At 44.4% G+C, this 15,983-nt stretch overlaps 1 protein-coding gene across 2 annotated transcripts in view; it reads right to left on the bottom strand.

Moving 5' to 3' along the window:
• Positions 1-4,348: 4,348 nt before the first annotated feature.
• Positions 4,349-15,983, bottom strand: part of OSBPL2 (oxysterol binding protein like 2) — a 152,062-nt gene continuing 140,427 nt past the window's right edge. For both annotated transcript variants that reach the window (XM_015425669.1, XM_015425668.1), the window contains 3 exons: positions 11,079-11,202; positions 10,116-10,206; positions 4,349-7,121 (listed from right to left, as the gene is read on the bottom strand). In XM_015425669.1, the coding sequence (XP_015281155.1) occupies positions 7,019-7,121; positions 10,116-10,206; positions 11,079-11,202 (318 nt within the window). In that variant the 3' untranslated portion in view covers positions 4,349-7,018. The remainder of the gene's footprint in view (positions 7,122-10,115; positions 10,207-11,078; positions 11,203-15,983) is intronic.

The raw sequence follows: 15,983 nt of genomic DNA, 5'->3' as shown, positions 1-15,983 counted from the left end.
CGGTGTGCTGGTCCAACGTGCGGTTCTGGTGCCAGCTGCTCCAAAGTGCACTGTCTCCAGGACAAACACACACGACGGCCTGTATTTCAAATTTGAATACGGAAGTGCCCCCTGCACCCAAAATAAGTTCTGGACCACCACATATCATATACCCCCACATTAACAGGACTCTCCCCTTCGAGGGGACATATGTGGTGTGCTGGTCCAAACTGTGGTTCTGGTGCCAGCTGCTCCAAAGTGCACTGTCCCCAGGACAAACAAACAGGTAGGCCCTGCGAACAGAAGCTGGTGCAACGGAAACTCGTGGCATCAGAACCGGTGTTTGGACCGGGCATCTCTGCATGTCGGTTTGCAGGGCACAGTCCCCAGAGTGTGGGGATGTGTCGTTTGGGGTGGTCCAGCCATTTTTTTGGGGTGCAGCCTGGAACAGTTGCTCTACGGCGCTGCTTCTAGCGCCTCGGCGGGGGCGGGCTCTCTGGCTGCTGCGCCCAATCGGGGAACTCCCAATGCTGCCGGCAGCCGTTCTCCGCTCTCAACAGGAGAATCGGGAGGGGTGGGGAGGTAACCAGATCCTTCCGCCGTCTCCCCAAGACCAACTCACTTGCTCTTCTTTCTTCACCTTTATCTTCAGGATCTTCGTGCTCTCTAGAGCACAGCCAAGACGTCCTGCTTCGAAGGCAGGGCCGGAAGAACTGGGGAACCAGAGGACAGGCCCCTCCCCCTCCAGGATCAAGTTTGGCCGGCCCTGCAAGTGGAGAGGAGGAGCCAAGTCCCAGGAAGTGATGGATTAAAGGACCGCCCCATTCCGAGGACCACCGGAGAAAGGCAGCATAAGATGTGGGATGTTAAGCACACCGCAGACTTTGCATGTATGCGTAGGTAGGCCATTAGCAAGAACAAAAAAGTCTAAGAGCCAAGTCCAGAAAAGGTTGAGATCCTTTGCCTCTTCACCCCAGACATCAGCTACAATTCCTCATGGAACCTGATCCTATGCTTGTTTACTTGGAAGTAACTCCCACCAACAAAAGCCAGTGATAAGAAGGACCAGAACCAACATGTCTTCTCCAAAACAACCTTTATTTCAGATTTACAGTTTTTTTAACATTTATGTCCACAAACCTGTACAGACTTCTCTAAAAAGGTAAATATGATTTTTGTCTCGTTAATATAGCTGGGTATTGACAGTTATTAAATATTATAAAAATAAATCCATTTCACTAAAGCCTTTTTTATTATTATCCTCCAACATTTTCATGCAACATGAATAAGGCAAAAGAAAAAAAACAACAACCCACAATAGGTATACTCTGCCAGGAAATTCTCTCTGGTGCAAGCCCCACTAGAGTGAAGTGGGGTGTGTGTGTGCACAAGTGTATAGCCTGCATGACTACTCTTATGCAAACCCCCTTTCAAATTGGGTTTGAATGAAAGGATTTCCTGGTGGATTGACCCATCTATGTAAATCATCATTAAACAGTGATACAGTAAATAAGTAAGGCAAAAAAGAACAGCAATAGTAGCAGCAGCAGCAGCGTGGACCGAGAAATGGAGGGGCAGGGGGTGGGTAATACGTTGAATTCTTCCATGCTATAAAAACCATACTTAAAAAAAAATTATCAGTTTTCTGTGTTAGAACCGTTAGCTTTACATGAATTTAACTATTGCTTTTATTTTACAATAAACCCCAAATCAACGTGTGTATTTCAAGAGGCAACATTACGATACGTTGTCAAATGAGTACGTGAATTTAAAGCACTACATAAACAGGAACATCTATGTCTTATTTGCAACAGTTAAATACACGGATTATAGTGAACAGGAGAGAGATTAAAGACCACGCCAGTACCCGAATCGTATGGACGATTCACAACACACATTTATTTTTGAATTTTCTTCAGAATCACAAGTTAGCCTGAGTGCTACAGTTAGGGTTCCAAAGTCCCTTGCAAACTTTTCAGATCTGGGAAGGAACTTTGGGCTGTGAAAAAAAAGATTTCAGTTTACTAAGGGAAGACCAGCTTGCATTTCACATCTAATTTTGCTGGTTAGTTTACTGATCACCGGATTTGAAAGGCAGGAAAAACAACATAATAAAAAGTTAGTAATTAAGTGGAGACCACAATCAGAGTTGTTTCTTTCTCACTTTGTAACGTGAGAAAGCAAAGAGTGGGCAAGCGTGCAAACATGGAGGCTGCCGCTTTACATGGGACAGTCCATCCCCAAATGGAGTCAAGGTGCAATGGCCAAACACCAAATTAGACTCGTAAATTATGGAAGAAATCAAGGGAGTTTCATCAAACTCCATCCATCAGGAATACGCAGTTCACATGCCTTTCATTCCCTTTTAGTTTTAGAAGCGCTGTCTGATAAAATGTGTAATTATTTAGCTGGGTCTCAAATCCTTTTTTTTTTTTACATAAAAAATTGACACTCTCCAATCAAAGTCATCCTGCTGCAGGAGTCAAGAGATCTGTAGTGTTATCTAAAGTCTGGCATCCTATCAAAACCCAGGTAAGGATAAAGGCAGCCCAACTCTGCTGATTGGTGCAATAGGTAAGGAAGCTGGGTGAGGACTCTGAAAGGTTTGTGGATGCATTGCGTTTCTGACGTACTTATTCCCTGGGAAAGCCAGCTGCATCTCAGGTTAAATGCCTGTTTTCATCATGCCATGATGAGGTAGTCTAGTGTCAACCCTTCTTGCTTACCTCTAGCAAAGTACGCTTAGCCGTTGCATAGAGGTAATCTTGTACCTGCCTGGAAGCAGACATAGCAGCTACCTACTGGCACGGCATGCAGGGGGCAAAGCAAATCCCCCCCCCCGCTAAAGTTTCAGAGTTTTATGGTGACAAACCATTTCAACCAAGCACAGCCTTTCCCATATACTTTAGCATCACTACATGTGTAAGAGGCATTAGTGACTGGTGCAGGGAATTCTCCCTGACACTGGAGTGGAAGAGGAAAGCCCTTGTTTGCGGGGAGCACTGTGCGCACATCAAAACTTTCAGGTGCCAGTCAGCACTCGCGCATTGGGGCTAATGTGCACACGATCCTTCAGATCAAAGTACTGAGGCAGATACGACTGAAAGTGAGCAGCTGAGGGGAAAAAATAACTAACAACCCTCATAAAAATATTTAAGTTAACATTTTATCTTAACGTCTAAACCTTAATATTTTAACATGATTATTTTCAAAAGTGCTTTTTTAATCCCCCCCCCCCCGGTGGAAATGTCAATTGGTCAACTTTGTAAGGCAGTGCTAAAGTGATGGAGGTGGCACTGGTGAGTGCAGGTAAAATGTAAACAAACCAGGCAAATTATCTTCTTTAAAGCAAACGAACAAACCACGGTTTAAATTTTATGGTTGAAGCTTTTAAGGGTCGTGGACTCTAGCATGAATTTCTACCTGATGCTATTGTGATGCGTCATTTTTAGATTACCAGCTGTCCTAGAGAAGAGGCAGGCTAGAAGTTAAAGACAAACATGGGAGAGAACGGCATTTGCTGTTTCCCCAAGATGCATTTTTTTAAGTGCAATTCATTATTAGCAGTGATGTAAGTGCTAAAAAAGGAACTGTCCATGCCAAATCTCTCCCTGTCTCTGAGACGAGTGCCTATTTCAGGCTTCCCCAGACAGACCCACTGGTTTCCCCTATCTCTTTATGCACAGTTTGTTTTTAACAGATCTTCACAAGAACCCGTCAGGTATTAGGCATGAACATAGTCCATGCCTGGCACAGAAGGCGGGGATTCGTGACACGTGGATGTGATTTAACTGTGCTTCAAAACCAGGTTGATTAAGCAAGAACTTAAGCAATGGAAAACAATATTTTTTTAAAAAAAAAAACCCAGGCAGAGCATACTACCATCAGCAAGAAGACATTTACAAAAAAATCAAATATGCTAGAATGACATTTTCCTACCAGGGTGCAATATGGAAGGAATATTCCTTCTAAGATTTTATATATATAAAAAAAAGAATAGGTCAGCTGGGTTTATTCCACTATTCAAAAATTACAATATTCCTTCTAATTAAAAAGTATAACGTGCCTCCGCTCATCTTTATGTAAAAGGCTGAAGTACATTCTAGTACTTTTAATTTAGATTTGTGGGTTAATATAGTTTTTTTCCAGAACTTCCACTGATAAGGGCATACAGCAGCCTCAGTCCAGGAGGGCCAATCTACCCTCCCCTTTTTTGGTCATCAAGTCACAGCTGACTTATGGCGACCACTCATTGGATTTTCAAGGCAAGAGACCCTCAGAGGTGGCTTGCCACTGCCTGCCTCTGTGTCACACCCCTGGTATTCCTTGGAGGTCTCCTATCCAAATACCAGCCAGGGCCGACTCCGCTTAGCTTCCGAGATCTGACGAGATCAGGCTAGCCTGGGCCATCCAGGTCAGGGCTTCTGAACCCGTAACTTCAACAAATTGCTGCAATGGGACCTCAGAGTACCCCCCCCCCCCAATGCAAAGATCGGGATTGAGAAGATAGTTGTTGCCCAAGCTTGAAGATCTGCAAACGACAGCGCTCCCAACCCTGCCACCATTTCACTTTCCCTGGGAAGGAAGAGCCACTCGGCACGGTCTTCTCATTCCTTCCTCTGGCCAAGTGGCTTATCTGGTACAGGAACGCGACGGGGAATAAAATCTGCTCCTCTCTGGATCAAGGCATTTGTCGGTAAATTATATGCTTGTGACAGGGGCCTTGCTGTGCATCGTTTTTATTTCTGGTAAGAAGCTTATCTACATATATTTATATGTGTGGCTTTTCAACAGTGATTCATTGTGGGAGGGGAGTGTCACTGGGAACTTCCACTGTTGACATATATTAATGTGCGGATTTATGACATTTGTTCATTGAAGGATGGAAGGGGGAAAACGTAAAACACAGTGGACAGTAGCTCAGTGCTGTTAGTGACTTTATGAACTTCCACATTCAGAGGTAGTAAACCTCTCAGTCCCAGTGTCAGGAGGAAACATCAGGGAAGGCCTTGGCCTCTATGCCCTGTTGGTTGGCCCTCCGGAATAACTAGTCAGCCACTTTATGAGACAGGATGCTGGACTAGACGGACTACCGCTCTGGACTAGACAGACCACTGATCCAGCAGGGCTCTTCTTATGGAGAGATGGTGTTCATCAATCACTTCTGAGCCCTGCTGAAATGAATGGGGGACTTACAACTTTTTCAGAAACACAGTGCTTGGAAGACAATATCCAAGGACAATATCGAGTTAAGAGTGACAAAACAGCATGCTAGCCAAAAATGGTTCTCTCAGTCTGTAGTGTCTTTTTATTGCCTTGAATGTTCTCAGCATAAGTTTCTTTGCTGGAAAATCTAAGAAGATGTGACTAAAATGTTGCAGTCAAATTTTCCTGCTCCATAGGCATGGGTATAAAAACACCAGCACCTACATCCCCACAGAGGTCACTTAAGCTTCTCTCCTTTAGATGCAGTTCCAGCATCTCTAGTCTTTGGTTGAAGTTTGCAAGCTTGAAACTTCAAAACGTGTGGAAATCAAACTCATCAGCTGATGCAGATGTTTCTAAACACACAAGGGACAAATTCTTAACCACCACACACTGGTATAGCCCCACAGAATATGATGGGATTACAGTCAAGAAAACCATCAGTAATTTCTTATTTTCAAACTGCCTGAACTACCAACCTAAACTTTATTTTCAGACCTTCATGTATTGCCCGTAAAATTCACCTGCCTTCTAGAAATGTATAGGTGACGATGGGGGGAGGGGATACTTCTCTTTCAAAATTCACCACAGATCAGGGATCATATGGCTTTGATATGTTTTTTTAAGTCCACAAAAATAAGCTCACGCTCAAGGAAATTATACCTCTTGTAAATTCAATGAAAGCCTCAGTCAGGTCACTCAATTTTAGCTAGAAGGTAGTGGAGGGAAACTGCTTCTCAGGACAGTACTATCTGTCATGACCCAGTAAATGCTTCTGAACACACACTGAAATATCCACAACCAAACGTGACAGCTTTTCACAGATTAAGATTCAGAGTGAATACAAAGGAGGACAAAGGAGTGTGTGTTTATGGATAAGTCCTGAATAGTGCCAGCCTGCTGGAAGCAGCGCTGCAGACTTCTCATGACTAAAGCAAAAAAGAAAGGAAAAGAAAGAAAGATGTGGTTTCTTACATGACACACAAACACACGCACACAAAACACCCAAATTCCTATGAGCATCTCCAAAGCCTTTGTGTTTTAAAAAAGCCATACATTCTGAAACTTCAGACAAGGAGGTGTTTGTCGTGAACACCTGTAAACCATGTCCCAAAGTTTGATGTAGTAGTTTGCTGTTGTCGCGCCTTTAATTTTTTTTTTTTAAATCACAGGTGCTTCACTTAATTGATAAACATGGTGCCCAAAGATGGAGGTGAAAACCAAGTTAGATGTTTCCAAGACTGCAAGTTAAGCCTAATGCTCTCTGCTAAACTTGTCGAGCTAAAACGATAAGACTCCTTTTAGAAGACTCCCAAGAATCCCAGTCACTTCGATTCTCATTAGATACCCTCTCCGATAACCACATCGTTTCTCGATCGTACCAATTTGCCACCGTTGCTCCAAGCTGTGAATACTTCTAGGTGTCCTTACTGCTGAAATATGAGAAGTTACGTTGCGGTCATCTGTACTGAATAAGTTAAAAGTTTAATAAGGTGCTGCAAGCGCCACTGGGTTCAGCATTTTCATTCTGGCCCAGAAACAAACAATAAAATATAAACTGACTAATGGGGAAAGCAAAAATAAAAATCCAACCCATGCAAACCACTTTCCTCTGAAACACACTCAATTCAGGCTGTCACTTTATGGAAAAAAATAACAGCACTTAAATATTTTGGCAGTCAAAATTAAATGACAAATCCTTGATCGGCGACTGATCATTTCGTTAAAATTTACTTTAGAAAAGGGCGGTTTCTGCTCTTGACCAAGCCAGAGAGTCACTGGCATCAGCTGAAGTCTACCAACTCTGGGCGAAGGGACAACGGCGTTCAAGATTTCAGTATATATCGGGACAGTCAAAGAAGTTTCTGTCAAAGTATCCGCCTGAGTATAACCAGTCAGGAGTCCCAGTATATGGATTAGTACCGTGATAAAACCATCTGTTAAAAAAAAAGAAAAAGAAAGGAGGTAGTGGTAGAGGATACACTGTTAACTGAGACAGCAATTAAATGAAGGGAACCCCCCCCCCCAAGAATACCACTTGAAATTATTTTAACCCTCATATATGCACAATTAAAAAGGAGGAACAGACATGTGTCAAGTCCCTTATGCCTAGTAACAGGATAAGTAGTGATAATAAGATGACCATAATAATGATAATTAGTCATTTTTCAATTTTTCAATGGGTTTTTTTTAAGGTGAAACAAGGCTGCTAATTGGAATTTGAGTCTGATATGCTATTTGTATGCAGGTGCTATCTAGGGGACTTTGGGTTGGATCCCCAAATCTAATCTAAGGATGGGACAGGATTGGGCTATTTTACTATTTATTATTTTATTTATAATTTCAATTTATAGCCCTCCCTCCCCGCAACGCGGGCTCAGGGCGGCTCACAAATAGGCATACGCCAACACATAAAAACAGTTAAAACCATAAAAACCATTATTACAGAATTACAACATATTAAGTGCTCTAGATGTTCCAAACAAAATCTATCATCAAGATGGCGTGTCTAAGATGGTACATCCAATCAGTGCTATCGGTTCCACGTGGCACTGTCGTTCTCTCTCCCCAGGGCCAGTTAATAATGATGGTACGATAGTGGTACTAAGAGTTGCTCTCTGATTAAGGCTGATTTATGTATAAGATTATATATTCAATTTATTTTCTGGATAGTAGGATTGCTCGAACTTATAATTTATCTGGTGTGTTAATTATTAATCCTGTTGAAATTAATATTTGGATAGATAGGCTGACCATTTTTAGAGAGATCAGTCTTAGGTCATTTATGGTTTGCTTGGCCTATTAAACGTTCAAGCTTGTATATTTTGAATTTAAAGTCCACAGAAATCTGTTCTGGACAAGTTTAATATCCTGGGTGGGGCAATTTAATTGTGTTTGTATGTTTCAAATGGACTAAATAGATTTTGTTAATTCTCTAAAAAATAATAATAAAAAAAAAGATCCATACCAATTTCCCCTCCTCCCATAGCAGCCCTCCGACACTCCCTGTGCTGCTTGCTCTTAGGGGTCTCCTGACCCCTAGAAGTAGTATGTAAGGGCTGCTCAAGCTGCATAGGGAGGGGTAGGTAGGAAGTGGTGTTTCTGTACACAGATGTCCTTTTGTGTGCAGAAAATGTAAATCAGATCCAGCCCACGACCGCTGACTTTGTGATAACCTCCCTGAGTTCTGGGTTCATCCACAACAGGTTCACTTCAACCACCGCTGCAACTGCTTCCACCTACGTGCTGCCCTGAAGTGCTTTGCAACTGAACAGGGGCTGCCAACTATATTACTATTTAATGTTTACTAAAACACACTGTAGTAGTGGGAAAAGTTTTCTACAAGCATGTTTTTGAGCTATAACCACTTTTACAGTGAGTCCAGCGTGATGGGGCGGGGAAATACCTGTTATGCTGCAGCAGAGGCTCCCAATTTTGGTTGCAGTCCTCCTTTACATAAGATAAGTGAATTAATTATCGTATGGGATTGTGTGCAGAATAGCTGGGAGATCCAAAGATTATCTGGCAACTCCAAGCTCTAGTTCTTAGTGTTATGCTAGTGCTGAGCTAGATTTGTTTTTAAGGGCTGAGAGAGTTCTGAAAGAACTGTGACTGACCCAAGGTCACCCAGCTGGCTTCCTGTGGAGGAGTGGGGAATTGAACCTGGTTCTCCAGATCAGAGTTTGACAGTCTTCACCAAACTGGCTCTCTCACACAACATGAGTATCCCACTGATTATGTATCCCCCCCCCCCCGCCTTTTTGATATTTCAGAAAATAATTTCTTTTCTGGCCAAGGCACCCAAATAATAACATCCCATCATAAATATTTATTAGACTAACTTAGTTCAGTACAACAGTGGGACAAATTGCTCTCCCTCCTTTGAAAAGATAATGGTTTTGTTTTTTCAGCACATCAATGGTGGCTTTCATTGGGGTGCTACCGCTGCTTACTGAAGTTAATATCAGGGCCTATTTTGCATTTTTTTCTTCCCCTTGGTGAGATTTCTCCACAGAAACAGAGGCACTGTTATTATCGTCATTGTTTTCCAAAACATCTGCCAGAAGTCAGGGCAACAATTTTAAAACACATACAATCCCCAAACACATACAATGCTTCGAGTGTTTCAGGAGGTTTGTTTTGTACGGGTGCACAAACAAGGAATGATGCAAAGAATCCCCGCTGAAGCAAAAAGCAATTGTTCTCTTTTGTCTGTGAGTCACAGTTTCTCCATTTTGAAAGCCACTTTAGTGGTCTATTCAGCAAGAGCTAGGTGCTGCTGCACCGACTGCTTTCGAGTCTGGAAAAAGTACGAAGCATTTCTTGTTTGTTGATTTGACTGCCAGCTGACTTCAAATGAAGTCCAATCCTTGAGCTTCAGAATGGCACCCAAAGAACACAGTCAAGGACGAGACTCAAGCTGGGGATAATACGAACCGTGATCACGAACACAACACAGAAACTTTCAGCACACAGGTAAGGGAGGGCCAGGAGCCGCGGTGGCTCAGAGGTTTAAGATGCTGGGTTGCAGACCGGAAGGTCTGTAGCTCGGCAGTTCGAGACCTGAGTGCCATGTGACTGAGTGAGCTCCCATCTCTGACCCCAGCTCCTGCCAACCTAGCAGTTCGAAAGCAAGAAATTGCAAGTAGATAAACAGGTACCGCTTCGGTGGGAGGGTAACAGCACTCCATGCGCCTTGGTGTTTAGTCATGCTGGCCACATGACCACGGAGAAGTCTTCAGACAGTGCTGGCTCTTTGGCTTGGAAACGGAGATGAGCACCACCCCCTTGAGTCGGATTCGACTAGCTTTCGAGCAAGGGAAACCTTTACCTTTTAAGGGAGGGTCAAGAAAGTCCCAGTTTAACACAAGGCATATTGCCTAAGGCTTAAGGGGACAACCCACACCCCAACCCCTCCGCCCTTCAGTTACCTTGTCCTCCATTCGATTTCACCTTTTGCACGTTCCTTACGAGCGGCTCGCTGTTTTTCTTCCAGCCTCTCTTTTTCTTTGCTAGCCAGATCTAACAGACATTTCAATAGGATTGATTACTTTATAAAATAAAAAGAAAAAGTACAAAGGAAAGGAAGGTGGAGAAACAAAATCCAGACAGGCTTTAAGAACAAAGTTTAACACGTGCTCATGACACACAGAGCAAGTTATCGGTTTGGCTTTTTACTCGCTCCGGTTCAAAGTTTTTTAAAAATCAGATGCATGCAAGCAAAGCCAAATGCCATCCCAGCCAGATTAAAATTCCAGAAAGTCCTATTGCCTTGCTGCCTTCCTAGAACACCACATGGGATCTTGGCCATGGATAAGGGGCTTGTGCTGGGATTTGGCCAAGTTTAGAGGAGAACATTTCATAATGTTGGGGGCCAATGTTCCCTCTAAGCTGTGGAGTATTGTGTGAGCAAAAATTCTACTTTGTGAGCTACTGGCATTAGAGTTGTGAGCGAGTGATTTGGCTACTGCATCAATTAGTTTGCTTTGGAGCCCTCCTTCCTGAGCTGAGACAAAAGTCTGTGAGCCACTGGCTAAAAAACTGTGAGCTAGCTCACACTAACTCAGCTTAGAGGGAACACTGGTGGGGGCAAGCTAACACGTCTCCCTACATGCTTCCATCAGGAGGAACAGCACACCAAAAGATACTACAACAGCATACTCCTCAGGGCAGAAACGATGGGTACCAGAACACTGCCGTTTCTTCACTAGGCATAGCTGCCTGTAAGTGAGCTGAGGTTAAGCCAAGAGAGCCTTACTCTAGCCTCAGCATTTTTAAATTCTGTTCTATCTCAGTGAGCTCCCGGAAGCAGCATGCAAGACAACAGGAAAGGATTATCTAATGACTCTAGTAGAGGTGCACGCACGCTCTCCCACTCATCTCCTTGCACGTACCTATCTCTCCGTTCTCCATGTGCCTGATATCCGGCCGGAGTCGACAGTCTGTGGGAGCCAATATTTCTTCCATGCCCTTTTCTAGCTCGTTGAGAGTGACAGCAAAACTGGTAAAGTTGTACATCTTAAATGAAAGGGGGGAAATGAATACGTCATCAGCCCTGCCTGTGAAACTCTATCGTATTCTCACCCGATCACACTTGAAGCTGCCTTATACGGAATCAGACCCTTGGTCCATCAAAGTCAGTACTGTCTACTCAGACTGGCAGCGGCTGTCCAGAGGGCTTTCACATCACATTCTTTCACATTCTTCCCACCGCCACCACACAAAATAATGGTCAGGTTTCACTTCTAAGTAGGGTAACTGGTGCTTGGTTAAGACGCCATACATACTTCTGACCACACCAGCAAAAAAACCCCCAAAAACAATAGGGGAACAGAAAACGGCATGCTTTTTAAAATATCCTCAATGGACTTAAATATGAACTTGATTCCAGACCTGCCATAGGCTCACTAGTCTCAGAGTTTCCCCCCCGTTTTGTTTTGTTTTTGGCCATCAAATCATAGCTGACTTAGGGTGACCCTTCACGGTTCTTTCAAGGCAAGAGACATTCAGGGGTGGTTTGCCACTGCCTGCCTCTGCATCATGACCCTGGACTTCCTTGGGGGTCTCTCATCCAAGTACTAACCAGGGTCAACTCTGCTTAGCTTCTACGATCTGATGCGATCGGGCCAGCCTGGGCTATTCAGGGTAGGGCTGGATCCTCATCTACAAACGGGACTGTGTGAAGATATATGGGCTAACCAATAGGTGGCACTGTCATTCATTGAAATTTGGCTCTTTTTGCTCGGTGATGCCAGTTCCTTAGAGACATCTGAAAATACATCTTCCATTCAAAGTTGTCCTTGACACTGCATCAGAAGTACACTTTTAAGCCCAGAAATCTCAAGCAGAATACGGAGGACATAGTTTCCTGCACCAGAAACCTATGGCTGTCAAAATGATCCTACTACCACTGAATGGGGGGCGGGGGGGGGACCACACCTTGGCAATCACACTGAATATGACCAGCAAGCAGAAGGAAAAGTGAGTGAGGTAAAGACTTACTTTGGGGGGGGGGGGTTTAAAAACTGGTTACATACCTATGAACATTACGACTAAGCAGCAGCTTATTGAGGAGGAGGAGAGGAGATTGGATTTATACCCCACCCTTCACTCAGAGTTTACAAACTCCTTTCCCTTCCCCACAACAGACACCCTGTGAGGTAGGCGGGGCTAAGAGAGCTCTTTCCAGAACTATCCTTGAGAGAACAGCTCTTATCAGAACTATGGCTTGCCCAAGGTCATCCAGCCAGGTGCAAGTGGAGGAGTGGGGAATCAAACCCGGTTCTCCCAGATTAGAGTCCACGCACTTAACCACTACACCAAACCAGCTCCATAGATCTGATATATAAGAGGCGACCGGAGCTTTGTGTAGTCATCTTTGGACTGAAATGAATTACGCATGTCTGAGTCTTGATTATACAGCTGCCAGGAGACCTTCCACTCCCCACTGACAGCTCAGCTGGGCAGCAGGAAAAACATGGGCAACATGGGAGGTGTGCAACTGGCACGCCCCAGCATGACATCATTTCTGGTGTGACCCATCATCACACTGGGGATGCTGACTGGCCCTCCCCACCTGAAGTCCCTGCCTCTCCCATATCTTGCTGGTTGCCAGGCCGTGCCTCAGTCGCCAAGCGGCATCCCTGCCACGCCTGGCAACCCTAGCCACAAAGCAGTCATCCAGATACTTTTTTATTACCGAAACTGGGAAAATAAGAACATTTTGACTACTGAGAGGATAGTACAACTAAGTATTAAAAAATGACAACCACTAAGAGTAAAGAACTAGAATTAATTTAACCAGAAATTCATCTGTGAAGTACTGGAGAACAATATGTCTTCTGAATATAAAGGGGCAAGAACACAAACTGATCCGGCTGTGAAGGCCAAATCATCCACTTATATGAGAATAAAAGAATGGAAACAGCAGACACGTCTATGTGAATTACCGGCTACAGTTTATACATTTCTGGGAAGAGTGAAAGTACTACATGTCTTTGTGACAGCTGTACAGGAATTGTGAAATTGTGATTGCGTAGGCTGATAAGGCGACTAGTACAAAAGCAACTGCGCAAGTCCGATGCCCCTCTAATGACAAGACTACGTTTAAGATCACGGGACCTGTATGGACAAAAGTCACATGGAATGGGGGCCATAGTAAGGAGGAGAACTGGCTGAGATGGAGTGAGAAAACTGGCTGGACCCAACCCAGTTACATTTGTTCTATCAGGGAAGTCAGGGTGGCTACACAAGCCAAAGGTCCCCGATTCAGGCCCTGGCCGGACCCAGACTTGCTTAGCTCCAGACAGACTGGCTGCAGCATATGTTTTACAATTGTACCCAGAAGACATGTTTAACTCCTGTAGCGAGCGAGAAATGCCTTGTCATTGTCCCAAGGTCACCCAGCAAGCTTCCATGGCACAAGTGGGGATTCGAACATGGGACTCCCAGATACTTCTCTGACACTCCTAACCACTACGCCACACTAGCTCTCTCTTACAAGTTTCACACAGAAAATGAAAGATCACAGAATGGAAGGGCAATTTTTCTTTAAGTCCATTCTTTGCAAAGGCGCTGAAATGTGAAAGGAATCACTGTTTTTATAGAGCATTTCTCAGCACACTCTATAATTTAGGAAGATGTCCGCTAAGTGGAAGAGACTCTCAAGGATTACCATGAAGAAGCATCCGACATCAGGCTTCATTAGCTCTGAATATCTACCCGAAATGATAAAGAACTTCAAGAAATCTTGCAGTATATTAGAACTGGTAGAGCAACATATTTGAAGAATGACATTGCTGAATATGGTCAACTATGCCGCAAACCATGAGAAAGACATCTTGGATTTCCCCCATCAAGGATCTGAAGGTCTAAGCCTATGCTATGCATATGACAAACAAGCCATATGGTGCCCTGTAGTAAGAAGAGGAGGAAGAGGAAGAGGAGGGAGAGGAGATTGGATTTATACCCTGCCCTTCACTCGGAGTCTCAGAGTGGTTTACAATCTCCTTCCCTTCCTCTCCCTACAACAGACACCCTGTGAGGTAGATGGGGCTGAGAGAGCTCTTTCAAGAACTGCTCATGAGAGAACAGCTCTGAGAGAACTGTGACTGACCCAAGGTCTCCCAGCTGGCTGCATGTGGAGAAGTGGGGAATCAAACCCGGTTCTCCCAGATTACAGTCTGCGCTCTTAACCACTACACCAAACTGGCTCTCATGGTATCATGTATGTCTCTTTGAGGGTCTAACAACAAAGGTGCTAAGGACCTCCAAAATCAAGGAGGAAGACAAATATTTTCAGTGCTACCAGCCATGGGATGCTTTGGATAAAATGTACCTGCAGCTCTCCACCTCTTCCTACTCATTCAGGCCTTAGGACAGGCAGCCAGTCTGATAAAAAAAAAAGAGGAAAGAAAACAACAAAAGATACCCTGGATGGGAAGTTAGCACTTTTGTTGCTTTCCTGAAGTAACAATGCTGACTGGACTGTATTGCATGGGCAGAGAGTTAAGTAAGAAAACAGCAACTTACTTAAAGTAAAAACAAAGCAGTTTGAGTACAGAAGGTAGAAATGTGTGTGTGTGCAGGGGGAGATCTGGAATAAGTACAGATCTAACAGGAAATCAAAAAGGACTCAGACAAAATCCACGAAGACAATAAGAGCAGAACCATATCAGCTAACTGGATACATTCCCTAGCAATCTAAAATACCTTGTACTGGTGTCACCCCTCAGGGGATAAGTCTCCCCAAAGCACATGTGTGGAGAGGTTTAGAACATCACAGGAATAAGTAGGGTTGGATGGAATTAACCCAAACAGGACAAGATGAAGAACACAACAGCTTGGTGGAGGGAGTTTCTTTTCACAGTTTATTTTAAAACCGGGCACTCGGCTACCCCACTGATTGAGTTCCAGCAAGCAACAGGATGGGGTTGTTCTTCCCCTCACCTGGTCAAATCGGTGTGCAAGAAACAATCTAGAGGAGTGACAGAAACCATTCACAAGCTGTCCCGCTAGCTGAGCCTGCTTATTGTGTACAATGGGAAATGTCAGACTTTGGGGCATGTCTGTTTGTCTTCCCTGGATGCGATAAACACCTCCCCCTTGACCTTTTTTGCCTTCTGGCAGCACCCCGGGGTTTTGGTGACACAGGCAAATGGTTTCATCTTGTGTACAAAGGAAAGGTGGGGGTACGGAAGGGTAGCTGACCCACTACCACACGCCATGGTACTGGAAATGAGCCGACATAAAGCCTTATGCTGTGATTACTGCAGAATAAATTGATCAGCATGGCCAAAGAGCCCTTAACCGTCACACTCTTGTGTCACTGATTTTGGACGAGGCCAGCAACTACATGCGTTCAGAGGCCACTGCTTCTTGATCGTCATGAGTTAACTACATATAACAAGACACCCCCTTAGCTTATCTGCCACAGTCCTGCTTGCGCAAAAACAGGTTGCTTACCAGTAACTGGTGATCTTCGAGTGGTCATCTGTGCATTCACACCAATGGGGTTTAGTGCGCCTGCGCTGACCCGACCGGTGCTGTAGCAAGCTATGTTTCAAAGGATTTTCGCGCGAGTCCCACTGAGCATGCGCAGGAACCCCAGCGCGCATGCCCAGAGGGACGGGCGCGGAGATCCCGCCAGTTCCTTCAAAGCACCGCCGCCAATCAACACCTATCAAAAAATCAGGAGCTGACAGCAGAGGGGAAGGAGGGCGGGCGGTGTGAATGCACAGATGACCACTCGAAGATCACCAGTTACTGGTAAGCAACCTGTTTATCTTCTTCGTGGTCTC

The sequence above is a fragment of the Gekko japonicus genome, unplaced genomic scaffold (assembly GCF_001447785.1).
Source record: "Gekko japonicus isolate JY-2015 unplaced genomic scaffold, Gekko_japonicus_V1.1 scaffold1202, whole genome shotgun sequence".
Lineage (NCBI taxonomy): Eukaryota > Metazoa > Chordata > Lepidosauria > Squamata > Gekkonidae > Gekko > Gekko japonicus.
The sequence above is the reverse complement of the archived record's forward strand: the minus strand, read 5'-3'. Positions and strand labels throughout refer to the sequence as shown.